General features: G+C 57.0%; 3 protein-coding genes across 3 annotated transcripts; all 3 read right to left on the minus strand.

The window, feature by feature from the left end:
* Nucleotides 1-493: 493 nt before the first annotated feature.
* Nucleotides 494-4,707, minus strand: LOC133278162 (coiled-coil domain-containing protein 183-like). Its single transcript, XM_061470686.1, has 12 exons — nucleotides 4,603-4,707; nucleotides 4,067-4,228; nucleotides 3,839-3,943; nucleotides 3,537-3,659; nucleotides 3,023-3,151; nucleotides 2,822-2,882; nucleotides 2,641-2,741; nucleotides 2,125-2,354; nucleotides 1,644-1,803; nucleotides 1,384-1,503; nucleotides 1,039-1,135; nucleotides 494-603 (listed from the first exon to the last, which is right to left on the minus strand). Exons 1-12 carry the CDS (start codon nucleotides 4,705-4,707, stop codon nucleotides 494-496), a joined length of 1,503 nt encoding a protein of 500 aa, XP_061326670.1.
* Nucleotides 4,708-4,782: 75 nt separating this feature from the next.
* LOC133278163 (coiled-coil domain-containing protein 183-like) lies at nucleotides 4,783-14,283 on the minus strand. The gene is made up of 16 exons (XM_061470687.1): nucleotides 14,179-14,283; nucleotides 13,643-13,804; nucleotides 13,415-13,519; nucleotides 13,113-13,235; nucleotides 12,599-12,727; nucleotides 12,398-12,458; nucleotides 12,217-12,317; nucleotides 11,701-11,930; nucleotides 11,220-11,379; nucleotides 10,960-11,079; nucleotides 10,615-10,711; nucleotides 10,074-10,179; nucleotides 9,296-9,354; nucleotides 5,067-5,204; nucleotides 4,844-4,965; nucleotides 4,783-4,788 (listed from the first exon to the last, which is right to left on the minus strand). The coding sequence occupies exons 1-16, from the start codon at nucleotides 14,281-14,283 to the stop codon at nucleotides 4,783-4,785; spliced, it is 1,824 nt and encodes a 607-aa protein (XP_061326671.1).
* Nucleotides 14,284-14,358: 75 nt separating this feature from the next.
* On the minus strand, nucleotides 14,359-23,859 carry LOC133278164 (coiled-coil domain-containing protein 183-like). Its single transcript, XM_061470688.1, has 16 exons — nucleotides 23,755-23,859; nucleotides 23,219-23,380; nucleotides 22,991-23,095; nucleotides 22,689-22,811; nucleotides 22,175-22,303; nucleotides 21,974-22,034; nucleotides 21,793-21,893; nucleotides 21,277-21,506; nucleotides 20,796-20,955; nucleotides 20,536-20,655; nucleotides 20,191-20,287; nucleotides 19,650-19,755; nucleotides 18,872-18,930; nucleotides 14,643-14,780; nucleotides 14,420-14,541; nucleotides 14,359-14,364 (listed from the first exon to the last, which is right to left on the minus strand). The coding sequence occupies exons 1-16, from the start codon at nucleotides 23,857-23,859 to the stop codon at nucleotides 14,359-14,361; spliced, it is 1,824 nt and encodes a 607-aa protein (XP_061326672.1).
* Between the last annotated feature and the right edge of the window lie 41 nt (nucleotides 23,860-23,900).

Here is a 23,900-nt window from a genome sequence, read left to right on the forward strand (position 1 = left end):
GTTGGCGCGTCGGTGGGGCTTATCTGGTGCTCACCATGTGTAGGTGATGCCCAGCAAGAGCTTTTTGTCCTGGCACACTGTTGTGGGAGGAGGCATTGGGTGTTTTAATTTTGGCTCTTCTATGCAGGCTATCTATGATGTAGTTCCTAGAAGTTCAGCTCACCCCCCTGGCTGCGGTAAGCACATGAGAACAGGACAGGGGCAGGAGATGGGTGGGTTGTCTTCTGCAGTGTGATTGCAGAAGAAAGTACCTGTTGGGCTCTTGGTTCTGGGACGCTCCATTCCACGTGGTCACTGGCACATCATGCTCCTTCTGGAGCTTCCTTTCAAAACCACAGCTTGTGCTACGTTTTGGCAATAGAATCCCCACACCTGCAGTCACACAAAGCCCACCAAGCGCATCCGATGGAATGAAAAACATCTCCTCTATTAACAGGAGGCAAAAGTGCACAACGGGTGCTCTGGGGCATCCCCAGGTCTCGGGGAGCAACCGCTACTTCCTCTTGCTTTTCTTCTTGCTTTCGATCAAGTCCAGCCCTTGCTTCTTGATGGCTTCTCTGGTGAGGACAAGGCCACTGTGGTTGTCAGGGATATCAAAATCGTCTGGAGGAGAGAGCGGAGAGGAGCGGGCTGGGGAGGGTCTGTGGGGCTGCCTCTGCTGTGCCTGTGTCCCCAGGAGGAGCCGGCAGCTCCCATAGGAGGAGGCCACTGGCAGAGCCAAGCCCTGGCTGTGAAGAAGATTCACAGCCAAGTGGTTCTGAAGACGAGGCTCTCCCCGCTTGCACCACAGCATCCCCCCTTGCTCCTGTGGTGCTTCTACGCTCCCCAAGCCACCATCTGCCTCCAGTCTCCCACATGCACACAGAAAACCAGCACTATGCTCAAAGGCCTGGAGCCAAGCGCGGTCAGCCCCAACGCCTGCAGCAACTCCTGGGTTGGGCTCTGCTGGGACAGTGGGAGATGGGCAAGGACAGCCAGAAATGCCAGGAGGCAGGGGCTGGCTGGGGCAGTTGCCGTGGGATGTGTCCCCTTTCCTACCTTGGAGCCCCACGCCCGTGTCCTCCAAGGAAACCTTCCGGTTCCGTGGATCGGCCATGAGGGTTTCCTCCAGCAGCTGCCTGACCTTCACAAAAGTCTGTGAAAGAGAGGCTGTGTTCATAGCTGAAGGGGAGGCGGGTGTTACAAGCAAAGGGGTGCCCAAGCTCCATGTGCCCCTGGTAGGGAACACCCCACAGAGCCCGGGGCCACCTGGGCCTGAGCTGCTCCGTGGCTCTTCCCTCGAGCACCTCCATCCTCCAGCTGGGAGGATGGCTTGGCACGGGCCACCCGGGAAAGCCTGTGCGGGTCCCCAAAGAGCGCAGCAGGGATGGAGCCGCCGTGCACCTCATCATCCTCGCTGTGGCTGGAGGGGGGCAGGTCAGCCACCCGCTGCACCAGGTACTGCAGCTTCTGCTCACACTGCCGGAGCTTCTCGTCCACTGCCATGGCCTTGACAGGATGCTCCTGGAGTCAGAGAGGGAACAGCCTTGGTGGGGAGAACGAGCCCCTTGGGGTGATGGTCGCTGCACCAAGTGTCACCACACGGTGCCGTTGCAGCACCAAGCAGAGCCTGGGCTCTGCTCAGCCCAGCGTTGGGCGGGTACCTGGCCAGGCACGGTGATGCCCCGCAGCCGGACGAAGAGGTTGTCAAGTGCGTTTTCAAAGTCCAGCAGCGTCTCCTGGCTCCTCAGCAGCTGGGCTCGCCCCTGTTCCAGCCGAGCCTCTTCCCGCTGCAGCCTCGTCCTCAGCTCCTCCACCAGCCCCCTGGAGCCAACCACGGTCACATCCATACAACGGCACAGGGGTGCAGACACCCCAAAGCTGTTGCAAAAGCTGCTGCCCAGCTTCTCCCCTGCCCCCAAGCGCAGGGCAGAGATGCTGCCTGCAACTCAACCCCACGCTGCTGCTGCTCCCACTTCCCATGCCAGGCAAGGAGCAAGGCTCCTCCTGCTGCCAGCGCAGGAGCTTTGCGTGCTCTGCCAGCACCAGAGCTGGGGCAGCACTCTGCTCAGAAAGCCTCCCAGTGCGGGAGGGGTGGGCAGCCGCAGGGTGACAAAGGAAGGGCTGCCCTCTTGGGACACCTGCCATGCACGTGTCCCCCTGCCCCTAAGGGTGCCGACCCCTTTGGCATGAGTGTCCGGAGGCCAGCAGCACCTGCTTGTGTCTGGGGGCCGGCGAAACTTCAGCTCATCGCGCTGCATCTCCAGCTCCTTCACTGCCTTCTCCAGCTCCTGCTTCTTCTCCTTGCACCTTGTGAGGTACTGCTCCATTTCCAGCAGGGACTTCTGCTGTGCCTGGAGCCTGATGGGGATGTCCTGGCCGGGGGAGAGCACAGGGACTCAGCCCAGGGCACTCCTGCAGGGTACAGGATCTGGGCCGTGCTCCTGGGGAGGTTTCTGCACCAGGAACCACAGGAAGCACTGCAAGTTCATGGCGTGGAGCAAAGCAGTTCCAGCCCTGCCTGTACAAGAGGGGCCCTGGGGGGCTCTGGGGACAGAGGAGAGCAGATAACCCTGCCATGGAACAAGGTGAGCAGACAAGGCTCAGCTCCCTGGGGCTGGAGCAGCCCCAGCTTCTACCAGAGATGGCTTTTCACCTCACCCAGAGGCGGGAGCACTGCACCACATCCTTGGCCTCCTCTATCTTCTCCCTCACGTAGGCCTCCCGCTGCAGCTGGTACTTGGTGGCCTCCAGTTTGGCAGCTGCGGTGGAAAGGTTGTGGCAGGGAAGGATGCCTGCGGCTGCGCCTGCATCCCCCCCCTGCACCCTGACAGGCACTCACCCACCACTGGGTCCTCTGCGGGCAGGCTCAGGAAGTCCCTGCTGAGGTCATGCTTGGCTTGCTGCAAGGATGTTCATCGTCACCCCTGAGCTGCTGGCACCCTGGGGGAGCTGGCCCTGCAGCCCCTCACCCATGGCAGGCTGGGCACTGATGCCCGCCCTATGCCGGCAACCCTGAATGTGCCGGGGTCCCCCAGCTCACCGTTTTCAGAGCCCTTTCTTTTGCTTCCTTGAGCCAGCCTCCGTCTCTGGGCTCTTTCTGAGCAGCCTGGGTGCGGAGCCTGAGCTCCCTCTCTGCAAGGACCTGGGTTTTCGTCCTGACCATGCGCTCCTGGAGCAGAGCAGAAGAGAAGTGGCTCCCAAAGCTCCAGCGGACCTCTGTGAGCTTCTAAGCCTGGCATGGCCAGCATCAAAAATGCCACCCCCTACCCCCTGTAAACAGCCTGGGAAGGAAAGTGAGCAAGGCCAGCTAGAGAATGGAGAACGCCACCTTCCCCGTGGCCAGGGCTTCAGGCAGCTGTCCCCAGCTCAGGGCAGCCCGGCCCAAGTGCCAGACACAGGAGGAGCTATGGAGGCATCTGGGTGCTGCGGGGAAGCCAAGCTCAGTCTTGCTTTTTCTTGAAGGAAGGAAGACTCAGCAGCACGGCCGTCTGGTGCCATGTGTGGGCTCTGGAGGGCAGGAAAGCACCCTGAGGTGCCCTGGACGATGGTCTCACCTCGGCTCCACGAGCAGCTCTGAGCCCACGCGAGGCCATGAGCTCCATGTCCTCCACCTCCCTATGCTGCAGCTCGGCCGTCTCACTCAGGAGGTCCAGGTGCAGAGGCAGGTGGGCCAGCTCCTGGGACACGGGGAGCCAGAGCCCACTGAGTCCCAGGGGTGCCCTGTGCTGGGACAGAAGGTGGAGGGGAGCAGGAGGACCTCCTGCAGGAGGGTGTCCCACCAGCACAGCCCCTTGGGCCCTTCAGTGCCTTTGCAGGGGGAGCGGGTGAGACAACGGCACGGTGAGGATGAGCTCACCTTCCTCAGGGCATCCCGCACCGCCACGTACAGGGCAGTCACCTTCTGCCCAGCGCGGACTTTTGTTTGCATCTTCTCTATGTTGCCCTCCAGGGTACGAACCACCTAGGGCAGAGAAGGTTGGAGACAAGGGGTGAGCCCATCTACTGAGACCAGTGCCCACCCAGGGGGGCAGGGTTGACTGAAACCCCCCACGGGTGCTGCCACCCCAGGGAGGGGCCCTGGCACCTGTGCCTGCTGCTGCTTTTCGGCCCTCTGGACATCCTGCAGCTGCTGCAGCCGCCTCTGCAGCCGCTCCTTGGCCCGGCTCCGCTGCTCCACCTGGTACAGCAGCATGTTGCATGTGTTCACCTGGCGACAGACTTCAGCCCGGAGCTTCTCCTGGGCCACCTGCATGGGATGTGAGCATTTGCCAGGCTGGAGGCAGGGCTCGCTGGGCGCCCACGGGAGAAGGGGTCCTGCCTGCAAAACTCATTGCCAAGGTAGAGCTGGGGATGCTGGGACCTGCTCGCTCCCTTGGCGGGACAGGAACTCTGCTGGGGCAAAGGACCTGCTCAGGGAGCTAGGGGAGGACACTGATGGGTCCTGCAGTGCAAAGGGTCCCACGGGACCGCTCATGGACGCCCCGTGTCTCACTGCACCAGCCCTGCGGGGCTGTCCTGGTGCTGGCACCAGCTGCCTGTTCCCTCCAACCGCTCCTTCTGAGCATCCCCTGAACCCCAGCCCACTGCCAGCAGCCTGGCCCCGCTGGACTCTGCTATTACCTCCAACGGCTTACTGGCCAAAGCAATGCCCAAGGGCTGCTCCGCTCCGCAAGCCTCAGCGATGGTGAGCTCATGCTGTGGGCAGAAGAAGGGCAGAGAACACATCACTGCCAGCCTGGGGATGGTCCCAGCCTCCTGCTGCCCTGCACTCCCTGCTCCTGGACAGGACCAGTGGAGAAGCTAGCTCTGCACGTCCAGCAGAGTCACAGTCACGGAGGCAGCAAATGGGACCTGCCGGTACCTTGCGGGCAAGGCCCAGGACATAGATATCCTCCTGCACCGCCTCTCGCAGCTGGGGCAGCCGCTCCACGTTCTGCGTGAACTTCTCTTCCTGTGGCTTGCTGTACAAGTTCCTTGCTTGCCCTGCAGGACATTGAGGAGCTGTTGGTACCATGCAGGATGATGCGGGGACCAAAAGCCCCCTACTTGGCCCAGCCCATAACGCAAAGCCAACGGGGCAGCACCTTGCAAGGCTATGCTGGCACGCATCTCACGGATGCGCTTGCTGAGGTTCGTCTTCTGGCCCAGCATGATGCCGCTGCTCCTGCCTCGGCTCTCCAGCCCCGCTGTGTACGCAGCAGCCACTGCAGTTCTACTGCCCGCTGCAAGGGTCACAGAGCTGTGGCCAAGCCAACGGAGCTGAGCAACCTACGTCCTCATAATTGTCGCAGGGCTGTAACCACAACATGGAGCTGAGCTCCCTACGCCCTGGGAACTGTTGCCGGGCCGTAACCACAGCAACGGAGCAAGAGCAGCCTCTTGCTGCCTGGACATGTCCCTTTGGAAAGGTCAGCTCATTGGTCAGGAAACAGCCGCGCAGGGAGTTACGCTCCTGTTGACACGGGCAAGAACCAACCAGCTCTCAATACTGATTATTTATTCGGATGCTCACCGTATGCTCTTGCTCACCTACAAACGGGACACGAAATGCAAGCACGTACACTTGTTTGTTGGTCAATACCATCAAGATCCCGCTACCAGAGAGCTGCAGAAAAAGACTTTGGAGGAAATGGCCTTCCCAGCACTAAGCTTGTACTTCAGCCGAGATCAAGCTTCTGTAATGCGGGGTCTTTTACCTACAGCCATCCTGTTGTGCTAAGGGGGTTAAGAAATACCCTCTGAGGCTCTTACTCAGCATCTCCTTTGCAGATTTATAAATGGCATGTTAGCGCTAATAGCCAGTGACAAGCTAAATTCCGACACGATTATCTCTAGTGCTTCATCAAGCCTGCATGAAGAAGTGGTCGCTTGAAAGACAAGCAGGGAAGGGTTTGTACACCCAAGGAATCTCCCCAGTCTGGCCATGCATGTAGAGATCTCCACACGGAGGCCACGTCCACGTGCCAAATACAGGAATTACGCCCCTAACCTTTCCGAGGCAAAATTTAAACACGTAGATTACATTGGGGGCAAGAGAAAGCATTTTAAATCGGATAAAGTGGTTCATGAATCTCCGTTTCACTGTCCCTCAGCAAAACTCGGCTTCGACAACGGCAGCGGGGAACTGAGCCCTTAACTTTTTACAGTGCTTTTTAGAAAAGCGGGGAATTGAGCCTGAGACTCTAAAGCAGCTAGCAGGTCTAGTGGCTGTAGGGAAGGCTAAGAGATTTTTTTTGCAGATCCTAATACAATATTTGAGGAGAGTGAGTGGCAAAAGTTTGGTGATGAACTATTTGACTCAGTGCTTAATGATTATAAAAAGGCAAAGAAACTCGGTAAACCACGGAGGGAAGTAATGAACTGTATAAAAAGATACAAGGCAGAAAAGAAAACTGCTGCGGTAGCAACGGAGAAACTAGGAACAGACGTCCCCGGTCGGCTGAAACCGGGGGAAGATTACAACTCGTTCCCCCCCACCCCAACTCGCGGGAGCACAGGGTTTCCCCCCCCCCTTTTCTCCCCCTCCATCAGAAGGTGCCGCGGAGGAGGTGTAACCCCCTGCTCCCCCACCACCCCAGTTCCGAAAGCAGGGACTTTGAAAAGGACAGAGAAAGTATATTAGAAGGTACACGCATGATAAAAGTCGAGGAATCCGAAAGAAAGAGGGCGGTGCCTCGGCGCCGGACCGATTGCGGCGCCATTTTGAAGCACGCAGTAGAAAATAGGGATCATGCGCGAGCGGGAGATTTAAAGGAACCGCGAGCCTCTCCAGCCCACTATGCCCCAGAGTGAAAAGATTTTTAACTCAGTCACGGAGGAGCCAGGTCTGCAGATGGCCACATACCGAACGAGAGACATCTGATAAGAAAGACACAGCTGCGAGCAACGGAGACCCCGAGTTCGGCGCAGGATCAGCCCCCGAATCCCCTGAATCCGAGCCAGATTTATATCCTCTGCTTCCAGACCCTGACTCTTCATCTCCCGGGTCGGTCTGCTCAGACTTACTGGCCCTGGAGACGCTCTGTTGTAACAATGGGTAACCAAAGAGGTGAACATTACTGGGGAATTTTCTGCAATGGGCATCTTGGCATATCCTGTGTTTACTACACAGCAGGGGGCTAAAGAGTGGGAAGCTCTTGATCTCAAAATAGTTAAGGAGGCCTGACAAACGGTGACCACGTATGCGTTAAAATCCTCTTATACTCAAGCTGTATATGTTATGATTTTTTCTTGCAATTGACAGGGAGAGCCCATACAGTTTCTCTGTGATACTCATGTACTAGAAGTTGGTAAATATAAGTATGTCCAGGTTTCTATCAACCCTTGGAGACCTCTGTAGATACTGCTAGCCACTTGTTCCAGCACAGGCTGGCCACCTGTGTCGGAACGAGTGTGCATTTTGGTCGGTATAAAAGCCCAAGCCTCATACGATGTGGGGGAGGCGGAGCCTCTGCGGGGACCCCCGCTAAGGTTGAGCCTGCCACCTCTCACTGCAATGATGCTTCTCCTTCTCGGAGCTGGTTTGCTGTTAGTCTCCACAGGGTCCTTGTGCCACGTTCTGTACGTGGGACTGTAGTGGGAGTAATGATGGCTTTTGCAGGGACTAAAAAAAAAAAAAAAAAAAAGAAAAGAAAAGAGGGGGAGAGAGAGAGAGTAATGATGCTGCACTTAACCTGTCTAACCTGTCTACTTCTCAAGAACTGAAGAACTGATAACCTGGGGGAGGGGGTATATTTGTGTCCTCCTGCCTACAGGTCCATGGTGACTGCCTGCAAAGTTTGTCAAGCCTTGCCATGAGCTGGACAGACGAATGGATAAACCTGATGCCTCAGCTACAGGAGCTGACCGTGAATACCCCAAGCAGACTGAGATAGAGGAAGAGAAAAACGAATGACTGCAAAACATCACTTGGGGGCAACTGAAAAGTAACATCCTGAATATGTGTGCTTGTAAAGTAGTTATTATTAGAGGTTGTGATTTTGTGTATAAAACCACCTGTATTTACTAGCTAGTTGCTAATAAGAAACTGCACCTTGTATTGTATAGATTTGTCACTTGTAAAAGAGATGTTAGAGTATGGAAATTTGCAGTAGCTGCTAGAAAATGCTAAGGCAAAAGCTAGAAAAATTTTAATACAATGGTAGTGTTATAAAGGAGGTGATGGAACAAATTAAGGGGGGGGAGAATTCCACTGGTAAGAAATTTCTTTGGCTAGTCCTTCACTGCCATCAGCATCTTCGACATGCTGCTGCACCCTGTAATAGTTACTCTGCTAATGTAAATTTATGTATGCCTTGCTGTAGTAGCGACTCGTTACTGGAGAAAACAAAAGGGGGAAGATGTGGAGACAGTGTTCTCACAGGAGAATGGGTAATTGGTACATAAACTTTGAATGGTCCTGAAAGATACCGCGGGGCCGTGGGAGGCCCGAGGAAGCTTAAGCAAGCAAGATAAGAGGCTGGAATTCACCAAGCTAATGAGAACTGTGGACTGTTGGCAAGCTTTCAGGGTTGAGTTCTCACACCTGTGTTTAACCGATTATATGTTAGTCACTGAGGGTCTTCAAAACATGGATCCAATCATAATATGCCAAATCACTGTAAGTGCTTCAGCTCAACTAAGCAGACTGGGTTGCTGAGTTGCTAAGCAGACAATTCTACATCGAAGGCAATTCCTGATTTGTTTTAATGTTGACTCTGTAAGACATGCAACACTGCAGAACCTTTTGTTGTTGGAACAGGGACATGGATGTGAAGAGTTTGATGGAATGTGTTGTATGAGTCTCTGATTATGCTAATTCGATGTACGCACAGCTGAGAACCCTGGCTCAGCTTACCCAGCAATAGGAAATGAGCAATATCCTAAGAATAACTAGATGGTTGTCTTCACGGGGCATTACAGGTTGAGTCAAACACTGTTTAAAAGTATTGCACTTATGTATCCTTGTTAGGTTAATCATCGTAGCTATTAGGCTTGTTTATAGTTGTGTGATAAAACAGGTGAACAGAATAACCCATAATGCCTTGCTTGCACAAAGAAAAAGGGGGGAATTGTTGCAGAATGACTCTTAAGAGCAGGACCATAGAGTTCTGGAGGACTGTGCAAGCAAGGCAGGGGGTGGCCCCCACAGGTGGCCGGAGACCGGACCTGGGAGGAGAATGTGGAGGAAGCTGTGGGGGCTAACCAATACTGTTATGCCAAGAAGGAGTGGCTGAATACCACTCCTATATATGTGTGAACTGCGTCACAAATAAACTAGAAGTTGCTTATCACCCGTATTGGGTTGGCCTGTCTGCTTCTCCTCGCCGCTTACATCTGGGCTCCTCTCGGATCTCCCTGAGCCATTCCTCATGGATGCCAATGACCGCCCCACTGTGGTGGGGGGGACAGTGTGCCCAGCTGGGGTCCAGACCCACTGCTCCTCAGTCCCTCAGCCCCGGGGAGCGGCGGTCCTCTCGCACAGGCCTCCTGCTGCCTCACCACCCCAGGGCTTCCTCCCATTCTGCTGCTGCCAATGCCCACATTCCACCCTAGCTTTTCCTTGGTTCCCTTCCATGTGGAGGGATGGAGTTTTGGGTGGCTAAGAAAGGGCAGGTTGGCGTGTCGGTGGGGCTTATCTGGTGCTCACCATGTGTAGGTGATGCCCAGCAAGAGCTTTTTGTCCTGGCACACTGTTGTGGGAGGAGGCATTGGGTGTTTTAATTTTGGCTCTTCTATGCAGGCTATCTATGATGTAGTTCCTAGAAGTTCAGCTCACCCCCCTGGCTGCGGTAAGCACATGAGAACAGGACAGGGGCAGGAGATGGGTGGGTTGTCTTCTGCAGTGTGATTGCAGAAGAAAGTACCTGTTGGGCTCTTGGTTCTGGGACGCTCCATTCCACGTGGTCACTGGCACATCATGCTCCTTCTGGAGCTTCCTTTCAAAACCACAGCTTGTGCTACGTTTTGGCAATAGAATCCCCACACCTGCAGTCACACAAAGCCCACCAAGCGCATCCGATGGAATGAAAAACATCTCCTCTATTAACAGGAGGCAAAAGTGCACAACGGGTGCTCTGGGGCATCCCCAGGTCTCGGGGAGCAACCGCTACTTCCTCTTGCTTTTCTTCTTGCTTTCGATCAAGTCCAGCCCTTGCTTCTTGATGGCTTCTCTGGTGAGGACAAGGCCACTGTGGTTGTCAGGGATATCAAAATCGTCTGGAGGAGAGAGCGGAGAGGAGCGGGCTGGGGAGGGTCTGTGGGGCTGCCTCTGCTGTGCCTGTGTCCCCAGGAGGAGCCGGCAGCTCCCATAGGAGGAGGCCACTGGCAGAGCCAAGCCCTGGCTGTGAAGAAGATTCACAGCCAAGTGGTTCTGAAGACGAGGCTCTCCCCGCTTGCACCACAGCATCCCCCCTTGCTCCTGTGGTGCTTCTACGCTCCCCAAGCCACCATCTGCCTCCAGTCTCCCACATGCACACAGAAAACCAGCACTATGCTCAAAGGCCTGGAGCCAAGCGCGGTCAGCCCCAACGCCTGCAGCAACTCCTGGGTTGGGCTCTGCTGGGACAGTGGGAGATGGGCAAGGACAGCCAGAAATGCCAGGAGGCAGGGGCTGGCTGGGGCAGTTGCCGTGGGATGTGTCCCCTTTCCTACCTTGGAGCCCCACGCCCGTGTCCTCCAAGGAAACCTTCCGGTTCCGTGGATCGGCCATGAGGGTTTCCTCCAGCAGCTGCCTGACCTTCACAAAAGTCTGTGAAAGAGAGGCTGTGTTCATAGCTGAAGGGGAGGCGGGTGTTACAAGCAAAGGGGTGCCCAAGCTCCATGTGCCCCTGGTAGGGAACACCCCACAGAGCCCGGGGCCACCTGGGCCTGAGCTGCTCCGTGGCTCTTCCCTCGAGCACCTCCATCCTCCAGCTGGGAGGATGGCTTGGCACGGGCCACCCGGGAAAGCCTGTGCGGGTCCCCAAAGAGCGCAGCAGGGATGGAGCCGCCGTGCACCTCATCATCCTCGCTGTGGCTGGAGGGGGGCAGGTCAGCCACCCGCTGCACCAGGTACTGCAGCTTCTGCTCACACTGCCGGAGCTTCTCGTCCACTGCCATGGCCTTGACAGGATGCTCCTGGAGTCAGAGAGGGAACAGCCTTGGTGGGGAGAACGAGCCCCTTGGGGTGATGGTCGCTGCACCAAGTGTCACCACACGGTGCCGTTGCAGCACCAAGCAGAGCCTGGGCTCTGCTCAGCCCAGCGTTGGGCGGGTACCTGGCCAGGCACGGTGATGCCCCGCAGCCGGACGAAGAGGTTGTCAAGTGCGTTTTCAAAGTCCAGCAGCGTCTCCTGGCTCCTCAGCAGCTGGGCTCGCCCCTGTTCCAGCCGAGCCTCTTCCCGCTGCAGCCTCGTCCTCAGCTCCTCCACCAGCCCCCTGGAGCCAACCACGGTCACATCCATACAACGGCACAGGGGTGCAGACACCCCAAAGCTGTTGCAAAAGCTGCTGCCCAGCTTCTCCCCTGCCCCCAAGCGCAGGGCAGAGATGCTGCCTGCAACTCAACCCCACGCTGCTGCTGCTCCCACTTCCCATGCCAGGCAAGGAGCAAGGCTCCTCCTGCTGCCAGCGCAGGAGCTTTGCGTGCTCTGCCAGCACCAGAGCTGGGGCAGCACTCTGCTCAGAAAGCCTCCCAGTGCGGGAGGGGTGGGCAGCCGCAGGGTGACAAAGGAAGGGCTGCCCTCTTGGGACACCTGCCATGCACGTGTCCCCCTGCCCCTAAGGGTGCCGGCCCCTTTGGCATGAGTGTCCGGAGGCCAGCAGCACCTGCTTGTGTCTGGGGGCCGGCGAAACTTCAGCTCATCGCGCTGCATCTCCAGCTCCTTCACTGCCTTCTCCAGCTCCTGCTTCTTCTCCTTGCACCTTGTGAGGTACTGCTCCATTTCCAGCAGGGACTTCTGCTGTGCCTGGAGCCTGATGGGGATGTCCTGGCCGGGGGAGAGCACAGGGACTCAGCCCAGGGCACTCCTGCAGGGTACAGGATCTGGGCCGTGCTCCTGGGGAGGTTTCTGCACCAGGAACCACAGGAAGCACTGCAAGTTCATGGCGTGGAGCAAAGCAGTTCCAGCCCTGCCTGTACAAGAGGGGCCCTGGGGGGCTCTGGGGACAGAGGAGAGCAGATAACCCTGCCATGGAACAAGGTGAGCAGACAAGGCTCAGCTCCCTGGGGCTGGAGCAGCCCCAGCTTCTACCAGAGATGGCTTTTCACCTCACCCAGAGGCGGGAGCACTGCACCACATCCTTGGCCTCCTCTATCTTCTCCCTCACGTAGGCCTCCCGCTGCAGCTGGTACTTGGTGGCCTCCAGTTTGGCAGCTGCGGTGGAAAGGTTGTGGCAGGGAAGGATGCCTGCGGCTGCGCCTGCATCCCCCCCCTGCACCCTGACAGGCACTCACCCACCACTGGGTCCTCTGCGGGCAGGCTCAGGAAGTCCCTGCTGAGGTCATGCTTGGCTTGCTGCAAGGATGTTCATCGTCACCCCTGAGCTGCTGGCACCCTGGGGGAGCTGGCCCTGCAGCCCCTCACCCATGGCAGGCTGGGCACTGATGCCCGCCCTATGCCGGCAACCCTGAATGTGCCGGGGTCCCCCAGCTCACCGTTTTCAGAGCCCTTTCTTTTGCTTCCTTGAGCCAGCCTCCGTCTCTGGGCTCTTTCTGAGCAGCCTGGGTGCGGAGCCTGAGCTCCCTCTCTGCAAGGACCTGGGTTTTCGTCCTGACCATGCGCTCCTGGAGCAGAGCAGAAGAGAAGTGGCTCCCAAAGCTCCAGCGGACCTCTGTGAGCTTCTAAGCCTGGCATGGCCAGCATCAAAAATGCCACCCCCTACCCCCTGTAAACAGCCTGGGAAGGAAAGTGAGCAAGGCCAGCTAGAGAATGGAGAACGCCACCTTCCCCGTGGCCAGGGCTTCAGGCAGCTGTCCCCAGCTCAGGGCAGCCCGGCCCAAGTGCCAGACACAGGAGGAGCTATGGAGGCATCTGGGTGCTGCGGGGAAGCCAAGCTCAGTCTTGCTTTTTCTTGAAGGAAGGAAGACTCAGCAGCACGGCCGTCTGGTGCCATGTGTGGGCTCTGGAGGGCAGGAAAGCACCCTGAGGTGCCCTGGACGATGGTCTCACCTCGGCTCCACGAGCAGCTCTGAGCCCACGCGAGGCCATGAGCTCCATGTCCTCCACCTCCCTATGCTGCAGCTCGGCCGTCTCACTCAGGAGGTCCAGGTGCAGAGGCAGGTGGGCCAGCTCCTGGGACACGGGGAGCCAGAGCCCACTGAGTCCCAGGGGTGCCCTGTGCTGGGACAGAAGGTGGAGGGGAGCAGGAGGACCTCCTGCAGGAGGGTGTCCCACCAGCACAGCCCCTTGGGCCCTTCAGTGCCTTTGCAGGGGGAGCGGGTGAGACAACGGCACGGTGAGGATGAGCTCACCTTCCTCAGGGCATCCCGCACCGCCACGTACAGGGCAGTCACCTTCTGCCCAGCGCGGACTTTTGTTTGCATCTTCTCTATGTTGCCCTCCAGGGTACGAACCACCTAGGGCAGAGAAGGTTGGAGACAAGGGGTGAGCCCATCTACTGAGACCAGTGCCCACCCAGGGGGGCAGGGTTGACTGAAACCCCCCACGGGTGCTGCCACCCCAGGGAGGGGCCCTGGCACCTGTGCCTGCTGCTGCTTTTCGGCCCTCTGGACATCCTGCAGCTGCTGCAGCCGCCTCTGCAGCCGCTCCTTGGCCCGGCTCCGCTGCTCCACCTGGTACAGCAGCATGTTGCATGTGTTCACCTGGCGACAGACTTCAGCCCGGAGCTTCTCCTGGGCCACCTGCATGGGATGTGAGCATTTGCCAGGCTGGAGGCAGGGCTCGCTGGGCGCCCACGGGAGAAGGGGTCCTGCCTGCAAAACTCATTGCCAAGGTAGAGCTGGGGATGCTGGGACCTGCTCGCTCCCTTGGCGGGACAGGAACTCTGCTGGGGCAAAGGACCTGCTCAGGGAGCTAGGGGAGGACACTGATGGGTCCTGCAGTGCAAAGGGTCCCACGGGACCGCTCATGGACGCCCCGTGTCTCACTGCACCAGCCCTGCGGGGCTGTCCTGGTGCTGGCACCAGCTGCCTGTTCCCTCCAACCGCTCCTTCTGAGCATCCCCTGAACCCCAGCCCACTGCCAGCAGCCTGGCCCCGCTGGACTCTGCTATTACCTCCAACGGCTTACTGGCCAAAGCAATGCCCAAGGGCTGCTCCGCTCCGCAAGCCTCAGCGATGGTGAGCTCATGCTGTGGGCAGAAGAAGGGCAGAGAACACATCACTGCCAGCCTGGGGATGGTCCCAGCCTCCTGCTGCCCTGCACTCCCTGCTCCTGGACAGGACCAGTGGAGAAGCTAGCTCTGCACGTCCAGCAGAGTCACAGTCACGGAGGCAGCAAATGGGACCTGCCGGTACCTTGCGGGCAAGGCCCAGGACATAGATATCCTCCTGCACCGCCTCTCGCAGCTGGGGCAGCCGCTCCACGTTCTGCGTGAACTTCTCTTCCTGTGGCTTGCTGTACAAGTTCCTTGCTTGCCCTGCAGGACATTGAGGAGCTGTTGGTACCATGCAGGATGATGCGGGGACCAAAAGCCCCCTACTTGGCCCAGCCCATAACGCAAAGCCAACGGGGCAGCACCTTGCAAGGCTATGCTGGCACGCATCTCACGGATGCGCTTGCTGAGGTTCGTCTTCTGGCCCAGCATGATGCCGCTGCTCCTGCCTCGGCTCTCCAGCCCCGCTGTGTACGCAGCAGCCACTGCAGTTCTACTGCCCGCTGCAAGGGTCACAGAGCTGTGGCCAAGCCAACGGAGCTGAGCAACCTACGTCCTCATAATTGTCGCAGGGCTGTAACCACAACATGGAGCTGAGCTCCCTACGCCCTGGGAACTGTTGCCGGGCCGTAACCACAGCAACGGAGCAAGAGCAGCCTCTTGCTGCCTGGACATGTCCCTTTGGAAAGGTCAGCTCATTGGTCAGGAAACAGCCGCGCAGGGAGTTACGCTCCTGTTGACACGGGCAAGAACCAACCAGCTCTCAATACTGATTATTTATTCGGATGCTCACCGTATGCTCTTGCTCACCTACAAACGGGACACGAAATGCAAGCACGTACACTTGTTTGTTGGTCAATACCATCAAGATCCCACTACCAGAGAGCTGCAGAAAAAGACTTTGGAGGAAATGGCCTTCCCAGCACTAAGCTTGTACTTCAGCCGAGATCAAGCTTCTGTAATGCGGGGTCTTTTACCTACAGCCATCCTGTTGTGCTAAGGGGGTTAAGAAATACCCTCTGAGGCTCTTACTCAGCATCTCCTTTGCAGATTTATAAATGGCATGTTAGCGCTAATAGCCAGTGACAAGCTAAATTCCGACACGATTATCTCTAGTGCTTCATCAAGCCTGCATGAAGAAGTGGTCGCTTGAAAGACAAGCAGGGAAGGGTTTGTACACCCAAGGAATCTCCCCAGTCTGGCCATGCATGTAGAGATCTCCACACGGAGGCCACGTCCACGTGCCAAATACAGGAATTACGCCCCTAACCTTTCCGAGGCAAAATTTAAACACGTAGATTACATTGGGGGCAAGAGAAAGCATTTTAAATCGGATAAAGTGGTTCATGAATCTCCGTTTCACTGTCCCTCAGCAAAACTCGGCTTCGACAACGGCAGCGGGGAACTGAGCCCTTAACTTTTTACAGTGCTTTTTAGAAAAGCGGGGAATTGAGCCTGAGACTCTAAAGCAGCTAGCAGGTCTAGTGGCTGTAGGGAAGGCTAAGAGATTTTTTTTGCAGATCCTAATACAATATTTGAGGAGAGTGAGTGGCAAAAGTTTGGTGATGAACTATTTGACTCAGTGCTTAATGATTATAAAAAGGCAAAGAAACTCGGTAAACCACGGAGGGAAGTAATGAACTGTATAAAAAGATACAAGGCAGAAAAGAAAACTGCTGCGGTAGCAACGGAGAAACTAGGAACAGACGTCCCCGGTCGGCTGAAACCGGGGGAAGATTACAACTCGTTCCCCCCCACCCCAACTCGCGGGAGCACAGGGTTTCCCCCCCCCCTTTTCTCCCCCTCCATCAGAAGGTGCCGCGGAGGAGGTGTAACCCCCTGCTCCCCCACCACCCCAGTTCCGAAAGCAGGGACTTTGAAAAGGACAGAGAAAGTATATTAGAAGGTACACGCATGATAAAAGTCGAGGAATCCGAAAGAAAGAGGGCGGTGCCTCGGCGCCGGACCGATTGCGGCGCCATTTTGAAGCACGCAGTAGAAAATAGGGATCATGCGCGAGCGGGAGATTTAAAGGAACCGCGAGCCTCTCCAGCCCACTATGCCCCAGAGTGAAAAGATTTTTAACTCAGTCACGGAGGAGCCAGGTCTGCAGATGGCCACATACCGAACGAGAGACATCTGATAAGAAAGACACAGCTGCGAGCAACGGAGACCCCGAGTTCGGCGCAGGATCAGCCCCCGAATCCCCTGAATCCGAGCCAGATTTATATCCTCTGCTTCCAGACCCTGACTCTTCATCTCCCGGGTCGGTCTGCTCAGACTTACTGGCCCTGGAGACGCTCTGTTGTAACAATGGGTAACCAAAGAGGTGAACATTACTGGGGAATTTTCTGCAATGGGCATCTTGGCATATCCTGTGTTTACTACACAGCAGGGGGCTAAAGAGTGGGAAGCTCTTGATCTCAAAATAGTTAAGGAGGCCTGACAAACGGTGACCACGTATGCGTTAAAATCCTCTTATACTCAAGCTGTATATGTTATGATTTTTTCTTGCAATTGACAGGGAGAGCCCATACAGTTTCTCTGTGATACTCATGTACTAGAAGTTGGTAAATATAAGTATGTCCAGGTTTCTATCAACCCTTGGAGACCTCTGTAGATACTGCTAGCCACTTGTTCCAGCACAGGCTGGCCACCTGTGTCGGAACGAGTGTGCATTTTGGTCGGTATAAAAGCCCAAGCCTCATACGATGTGGGGGAGGCGGAGCCTCTGCGGGGACCCCCGCTAAGGTTGAGCCTGCCACCTCTCACTGCAATGATGCTTCTCCTTCTCGGAGCTGGTTTGCTGTTAGTCTCCACAGGGTCCTTGTGCCACGTTCTGTACGTGGGACTGTAGTGGGAGTAATGATGGCTTTTGCAGGGACTAAAAAAAAAAAAAAAAAAGAAAAGAAAAGAGGGGGAGAGAGAGAGAGAGTAATGATGCTGCACTTAACCTGTCTAACCTGTCTACTTCTCAAGAACTGAAGAACTGATAACCTGGGGGAGGGGGTATATTTGTGTCCTCCTGCCTACAGGTCCATGGTGACTGCCTGCAAAGTTTGTCAAGCCTTGCCATGAGCTGGACAGACGAATGGATAAACCTGATGCCTCAGCTACAGGAGCTGACCGTGAATACCCCAAGCAGACTGAGATAGAGGAAGAGAAAAACGAATGACTGCAAAACATCACTTGGGGGCAACTGAAAAGTAACATCCTGAATATGTGTGCTTGTAAAGTAGTTATTATTAGAGGTTGTGATTTTGTGTATAAAACCACCTGTATTTACTAGCTAGTTGCTAATAAGAAACTGCACCTTGTATTGTATAGATTTGTCACTTGTAAAAGAGATGTTAGAGTATGGAAATTTGCAGTAGCTGCTAGAAAATGCTAAGGCAAAAGCTAGAAAAATTTTAATACAATGGTAGTGTTATAAAGGAGGTGATGGAACAAATTAAGGGGGGGGAGAATTCCACTGGTAAGAAATTTCTTTGGCTAGTCCTTCACTGCCATCAGCATCTTCGACATGCTGCTGCACCCTGTAATAGTTACTCTGCTAATGTAAATTTATGTATGCCTTGCTGTAGTAGCGACTCGTTACTGGAGAAAACAAAAGGGGGAAGATGTGGAGACAGTGTTCTCACAGGAGAATGGGTAATTGGTACATAAACTTTGAATGGTCCTGAAAGATACCGCGGGGCCGTGGGAGGCCCGAGGAAGCTTAAGCAAGCAAGATAAGAGGCTGGAATTCACCAAGCTAATGAGAACTGTGGACTGTTGGCAAGCTTTCAGGGTTGAGTTCTCACACCTGTGTTTAACCGATTATATGTTAGTCACTGAGGGTCTTCAAAACATGGATCCAATCATAATATGCCAAATCACTGTAAGTGCTTCAGCTCAACTAAGCAGACTGGGTTGCTGAGTTGCTAAGCAGACAATTCTACATCGAAGGCAATTCCTGATTTGTTTTAATGTTGACTCTGTAAGACATGCAACACTGCAGAACCTTTTGTTGTTGGAACAGGGACATGGATGTGAAGAGTTTGATGGAATGTGTTGTATGAGTCTCTGATTATGCTAATTCGATGTACGCACAGCTGAGAACCCTGGCTCAGCTTACCCAGCAATAGGAAATGAGCAATATCCTAAGAATAACTAGATGGTTGTCTTCACGGGGCATTACAGGTTGAGTCAAACACTGTTTAAAAGTATTGCACTTATGTATCCTTGTTAGGTTAATCATCGTAGCTATTAGGCTTGTTTATAGTTGTGTGATAAAACAGGTGAACAGAATAACCCATAATGCCTTGCTTGCACAAAGAAAAAGGGGGGAATTGTTGCAGAATGACTCTTAAGAGCAGGACCATAGAGTTCTGGAGGACTGTGCAAGCAAGGCAGGGGGTGGCCCCCACAGGTGGCCGGAGACCGGACCTGGGAGGAGAATGTGGAGGAAGCTGTGGGGGCTAACCAATACTGTTATGCCAAGAAGGAGTGGCTGAATACCACTCCTATATATGTGTGAACTGCGTCACAAATAAACTAGAAGTTGCTTATCACCCGTATTGGGTTGGCCTGTCTGCTTCTCCTCGCCGCTTACATCTGGGCTCCTCTCGGATCTCCCTGAGCCATTCCTCATGGATGCCAATGACCGCCCCACTGTGGTGGGGGGGACAGTGTGCCCAGCTGGGGTCCAGACCCACTGCTCCTCAGTCCCTCAGCCCCGGGGAGCGGCGGTCCTCTCGCACAGGCCTCCTGCTGCCTCACCACCCCAGGGCTTCCTCCCATTCTGCTGCTGCCAATGCCCACATTCCACCCTAGCTTTTCCTTGGTTCCCTTCCATGTGGAGGGATGGAGTTTTGGGTGGCTAAGAAAGGGCAGGTTGGCGTGTCGGTGGGGCTTATCTGGTGCTCACCATGTGTAGGTGATGCCCAGCAAGAGCTTTTTGTCCTGGCACACTGTTGTGGGAGGAGGCATTGGGTGTTTTAATTTTGGCTCTTCTATGCAGGCTATCTATGATGTAGTTCCTAGAAGTTCAGCTCACCCCCCTGGCTGCGGTAAGCACATGAGAACAGGACAGGGGCAGGAGATGGGTGGGTTGTCTTCTGCAGTGTGATTGCAGAAGAAAGTACCTGTTGGGCTCTTGGTTCTGGGACGCTCCATTCCACGTGGTCACTGGCACATCATGCTCCTTCTGGAGCTTCCTTTCAAAACCACAGCTTGTGCTACGTTTTGGCAATAGAATCCCCACACCTGCAGTCACACAAAGCCCACCAAGCGCATCCGATGGAATGAAAAACATCTCCTCTATTAACAGGAGGCAAAAGTGCACAACGGGTGCTCTGGGGCATCCCCAGGTCTCGGGGAGCAACCGCTACTTCCTCTTGCTTTTCTTCTTGCTTTCGATCAAGTCCAGCCCTTGCTTCTTGATGGCTTCTCTGGTGAGGACAAGGCCACTGTGGTTGTCAGGGATATCAAAATCGTCTGGAGGAGAGAGCGGAGAGGAGCGGGCTGGGGAGGGTCTGTGGGGCTGCCTCTGCTGTGCCTGTGTCCCCAGGAGGAGCCGGCAGCTCCCATAGGAGGAGGCCACTGGCAGAGCCAAGCCCTGGCTGTGAAGAAGATTCACAGCCAAGTGGTTCTGAAGACGAGGCTCTCCCCGCTTGCACCACAGCATCCCCCCTTGCTCCTGTGGTGCTTCTACGCTCCCCAAGCCACCATCTGCCTCCAGTCTCCCACATGCACACAGAAAACCAGCACTATGCTCAAAGGCCTGGAGCCAAGCGCGGTCAGCCCCAACGCCTGCAGCAACTCCTGGGTTGGGCTCTGCTGGGACAGTGGGAGATGGGCAAGGACAGCCAGAAATGCCAGGAGGCAGGGGCTGGCTGGGGCAGTTGCCGTGGGATGTGTCCCCTTTCCTACCTTGGAGCCCCACGCCCGTGTCCTCCAAGGAAACCTTCCGGTTCCGTGGATCGGCCATGAGGGTTTCCTCCAGCAGCTGCCTGACCTTCACAAAAGTCTGTGAAAGAGAGGCTGTGTTCATAGCTGAAGGGGAGGCGGGTGTTACAAGCAAAGGGGTGCCCAAGCTCCATGTGCCCCTGGTAGGGAACACCCCACAGAGCCCGGGGCCACCTGGGCCTGAGCTGCTCCGTGGCTCTTCCCTCGAGCACCTCCATCCTCCAGCTGGGAGGATGGCTTGGCACGGGCCACCCGGGAAAGCCTGTGCGGGTCCCCAAAGAGCGCAGCAGGGATGGAGCCGCCGTGCACCTCATCATCCTCGCTGTGGCTGGAGGGGGGCAGGTCAGCCACCCGCTGCACCAGGTACTGCAGCTTCTGCTCACACTGCCGGAGCTTCTCGTCCACTGCCATGGCCTTGACAGGATGCTCCTGGAGTCAGAGAGGGAACAGCCTTGGTGGGGAGAACGAGCCCCTTGGGGTGATGGTCGCTGCACCAAGTGTCACCACACGGTGCCGTTGCAGCACCAAGCAGAGCCTGGGCTCTGCTCAGCCCAGCGTTGGGCGGGTACCTGGCCAGGCACGGTGATGCCCCGCAGCCGGACGAAGAGGTTGTCAAGTGCGTTTTCAAAGTCCAGCAGCGTCTCCTGGCTCCTCAGCAGCTGGGCTCGCCCCTGTTCCAGCCGAGCCTCTTCCCGCTGCAGCCTCGTCCTCAGCTCCTCCACCAGCCCCCTGGAGCCAACCACGGTCACATCCATACAACGGCACAGGGGTGCAGACACCCCAAAGCTGTTGCAAAAGCTGCTGCCCAGCTTCTCCCCTGCCCCCAAGCGCAGGGCAGAGATGCTGCCTGCAACTCAACCCCACGCTGCTGCTGCTCCCACTTCCCATGCCAGGCAAGGAGCAAGGCTCCTCCTGCTGCCAGCGCAGGAGCTTTGCGTGCTCTGCCAGCACCAGAGCTGGGGCAGCACTCTGCTCAGAAAGCCTCCCAGTGCGGGAGGGGTGGGCAGCCGCAGGGTGACAAAGGAAGGGCTGCCCTCTTGGGACACCTGCCATGCACGTGTCCCCCTGCCCCTAAGGGTGCCGGCCCCTTTGGCATGAGTGTCCGGAGGCCAGCAGCACCTGCTTGTGTCTGGGGGCCGGCGAAACTTCAGCTCATCGCGCTGCATCTCCAGCTCCTTCACTGCCTTCTCCAGCTCCTGCTTCTTCTCCTTGCACCTTGTGAGGTACTGCTCCATTTCCAGCAGGGACTTCTGCTGTGCCTGGAGCCTGATGGGGATGTCCTGGCCGGGGGAGAGCACAGGGACTCAGCCCAGGGCACTCCTGCAGGGTACAGGATCTGGGCCGTGCTCCTGGGGAGGTTTCTGCACCAGGAACCACAGGAAGCACTGCAAGTTCATGGCGTGGAGCAAAGCAGTTCCAGCCCTGCCTGTACAAGAGGGGCCCTGGGGGGCTCTGGGGACAGAGGAGAGCAGATAACCCTGCCATGGAACAAGGTGAGCAGACAAGGCTCAGCTCCCTGGGGCTGGAGCAGCCCCAGCTTCTACCAGAGATGGCTTTTCACCTCACCCAGAGGCGGGAGCACTGCACCACATCCTTGGCCTCCTCTATCTTCTCCCTCACGTAGGCCTCCCGCTGCAGCTGGTACTTGGTGGCCTCCAGTTTGGCAGCTGCGGTGGAAAGGTTGTGGCAGGGAAGGATGCCTGCGGCTGCGCCTGCATCCCCCCCCTGCACCCTGACAGGCACTCACCCACCACTGGGTCCTCTGCGGGCAGGCTCAGGAAGTCCCTGCTGAGGTCATGCTTGGCTTGCTGCAAGGATGTTCATCGTCACCCCTGAGCTGCTGGCACCCTGGGGGAGCTGGCCCTGCAGCCCCTCACCCATGGCAGGCTGGGCACTGATGCCCGCCCTATGCCGGCAACCCTGAATGTGCCGGGGTCCCCCAGCTCACCGTTTTCAGAGCCCTTTCTTTTGCTTCCTTGAGCCAGCCTCCGTCTCTGGGCTCTTTCTGAGCAGCCTGGGTGCGGAGCCTGAGCTCCCTCTCTGCAAGGACCTGGGTTTTCGTCCTGACCATGCGCTCCTGGAGCAGAGCAGAAGAGAAGTGGCTCCCAAAGCTCCAGCGGACCTCTGTGAGCTTCTAAGCCTGGCATGGCCAGCATCAAAAATGCCACCCCCTACCCCCTGTAAACAGCCTGGGAAGGAAAGTGAGCAAGGCCAGCTAGAGAATGGAGAACGCCACCTTCCCCGTGGCCAGGGCTTCAGGCAGCTGTCCCCAGCTCAGGGCAGCCCGGCCCAAGTGCCAGACACAGGAGGAGCTATGGAGGCATCTGGGTGCTGCGGGGAAGCCAAGCTCAGTCTTGCTTTTTCTTGAAGGAAGGAAGACTCAGCAGCACGGCCGTCTGGTGCCATGTGTGGGCTCTGGAGGGCAGGAAAGCACCCTGAGGTGCCCTGGACGATGGTCTCACCTCGGCTCCACGAGCAGCTCTGAGCCCACGCGAGGCCATGAGCTCCATGTCCTCCACCTCCCTATGCTGCAGCTCGGCCGTCTCACTCAGGAGGTCCAGGTGCAGAGGCAGGTGGGCCAGCTCCTGGGACACGGGGAGCCAGAGCCCACTGAGTCCCAGGGGTGCCCTGTGCTGGGACAGAAGGTGGAGGGGAGCAGGAGGACCTCCTGCAGGAGGGTGTCCCACCAGCACAGCCCCTTGGGCCCTTCAGTGCCTTTGCAGGGGGAGCGGGTGAGACAACGGCACGGTGAGGATGAGCTCACCTTCCTCAGGGCATCCCGCACCGCCACGTACAGGGCAGTCACCTTCTGCCCAGCGCGGACTTTTGTTTGCATCTTCTCTATGTTGCCCTCCAGGGTACGAACCACCTAGGGCAGAGAAGGTTGGAGACAAGGGGTGAGCCCATCTACTGAGACCAGTGCCCACCCAGGGGGGCAGGGTTGACTGAAACCCCCCACGGGTGCTGCCACCCCAGGGAGGGGCCCTGGCACCTGTGCCTGCTGCTGCTTTTCGGCCCTCTGGACATCCTGCAGCTGCTGCAGCCGCCTCTGCAGCCGCTCCTTGGCCCGGCTCCGCTGCTCCACCTGGTACAGCAGCATGTTGCATGTGTTCACCTGGCGACAGACTTCAGCCCGGAGCTTCTCCTGGGCCACCTGCATGGGATGTGAGCATTTGCCAGGCTGGAGGCAGGGCTCGCTGGGCGCCCACGGGAGAAGGGGTCCTGCCTGCAAAACTCATTGCCAAGGTAGAGCTGGGGATGCTGGGACCTGCTCGCTCCCTTGGCGGGACAGGAACTCTGCTGGGGCAAAGGACCTGCTCAGGGAGCTAGGGGAGGACACTGATGGGTCCTGCAGTGCAAAGGGTCCCACGGGACCGCTCATGGACGCCCCGTGTCTCACTGCACCAGCCCTGCGGGGCTGTCCTGGTGCTGGCACCAGCTGCCTGTTCCCTCCAACCGCTCCTTCTGAGCATCCCCTGAACCCCAGCCCACTGCCAGCAGCCTGGCCCCGCTGGACTCTGCTATTACCTCCAACGGCTTACTGGCCAAAGCAATGCCCAAGGGCTGCTCCGCTCCGCAAGCCTCAGCGATGGTGAGCTCATGCTGTGGGCAGAAGAAGGGCAGAGAACACATCACTGCCAGCCTGGGGATGGTCCCAGCCTCCTGCTGCCCTG

Source organism: Pezoporus flaviventris, unplaced genomic scaffold, assembly GCF_033815535.1.
Source record: "Pezoporus flaviventris isolate CSIRO_AGI_PZ_B2104156 unplaced genomic scaffold, CSIRO_AGI_Pfla_v1 ptg000063l, whole genome shotgun sequence".
NCBI lineage: Eukaryota > Metazoa > Chordata > Aves > Psittaciformes > Psittacidae > Pezoporus > Pezoporus flaviventris.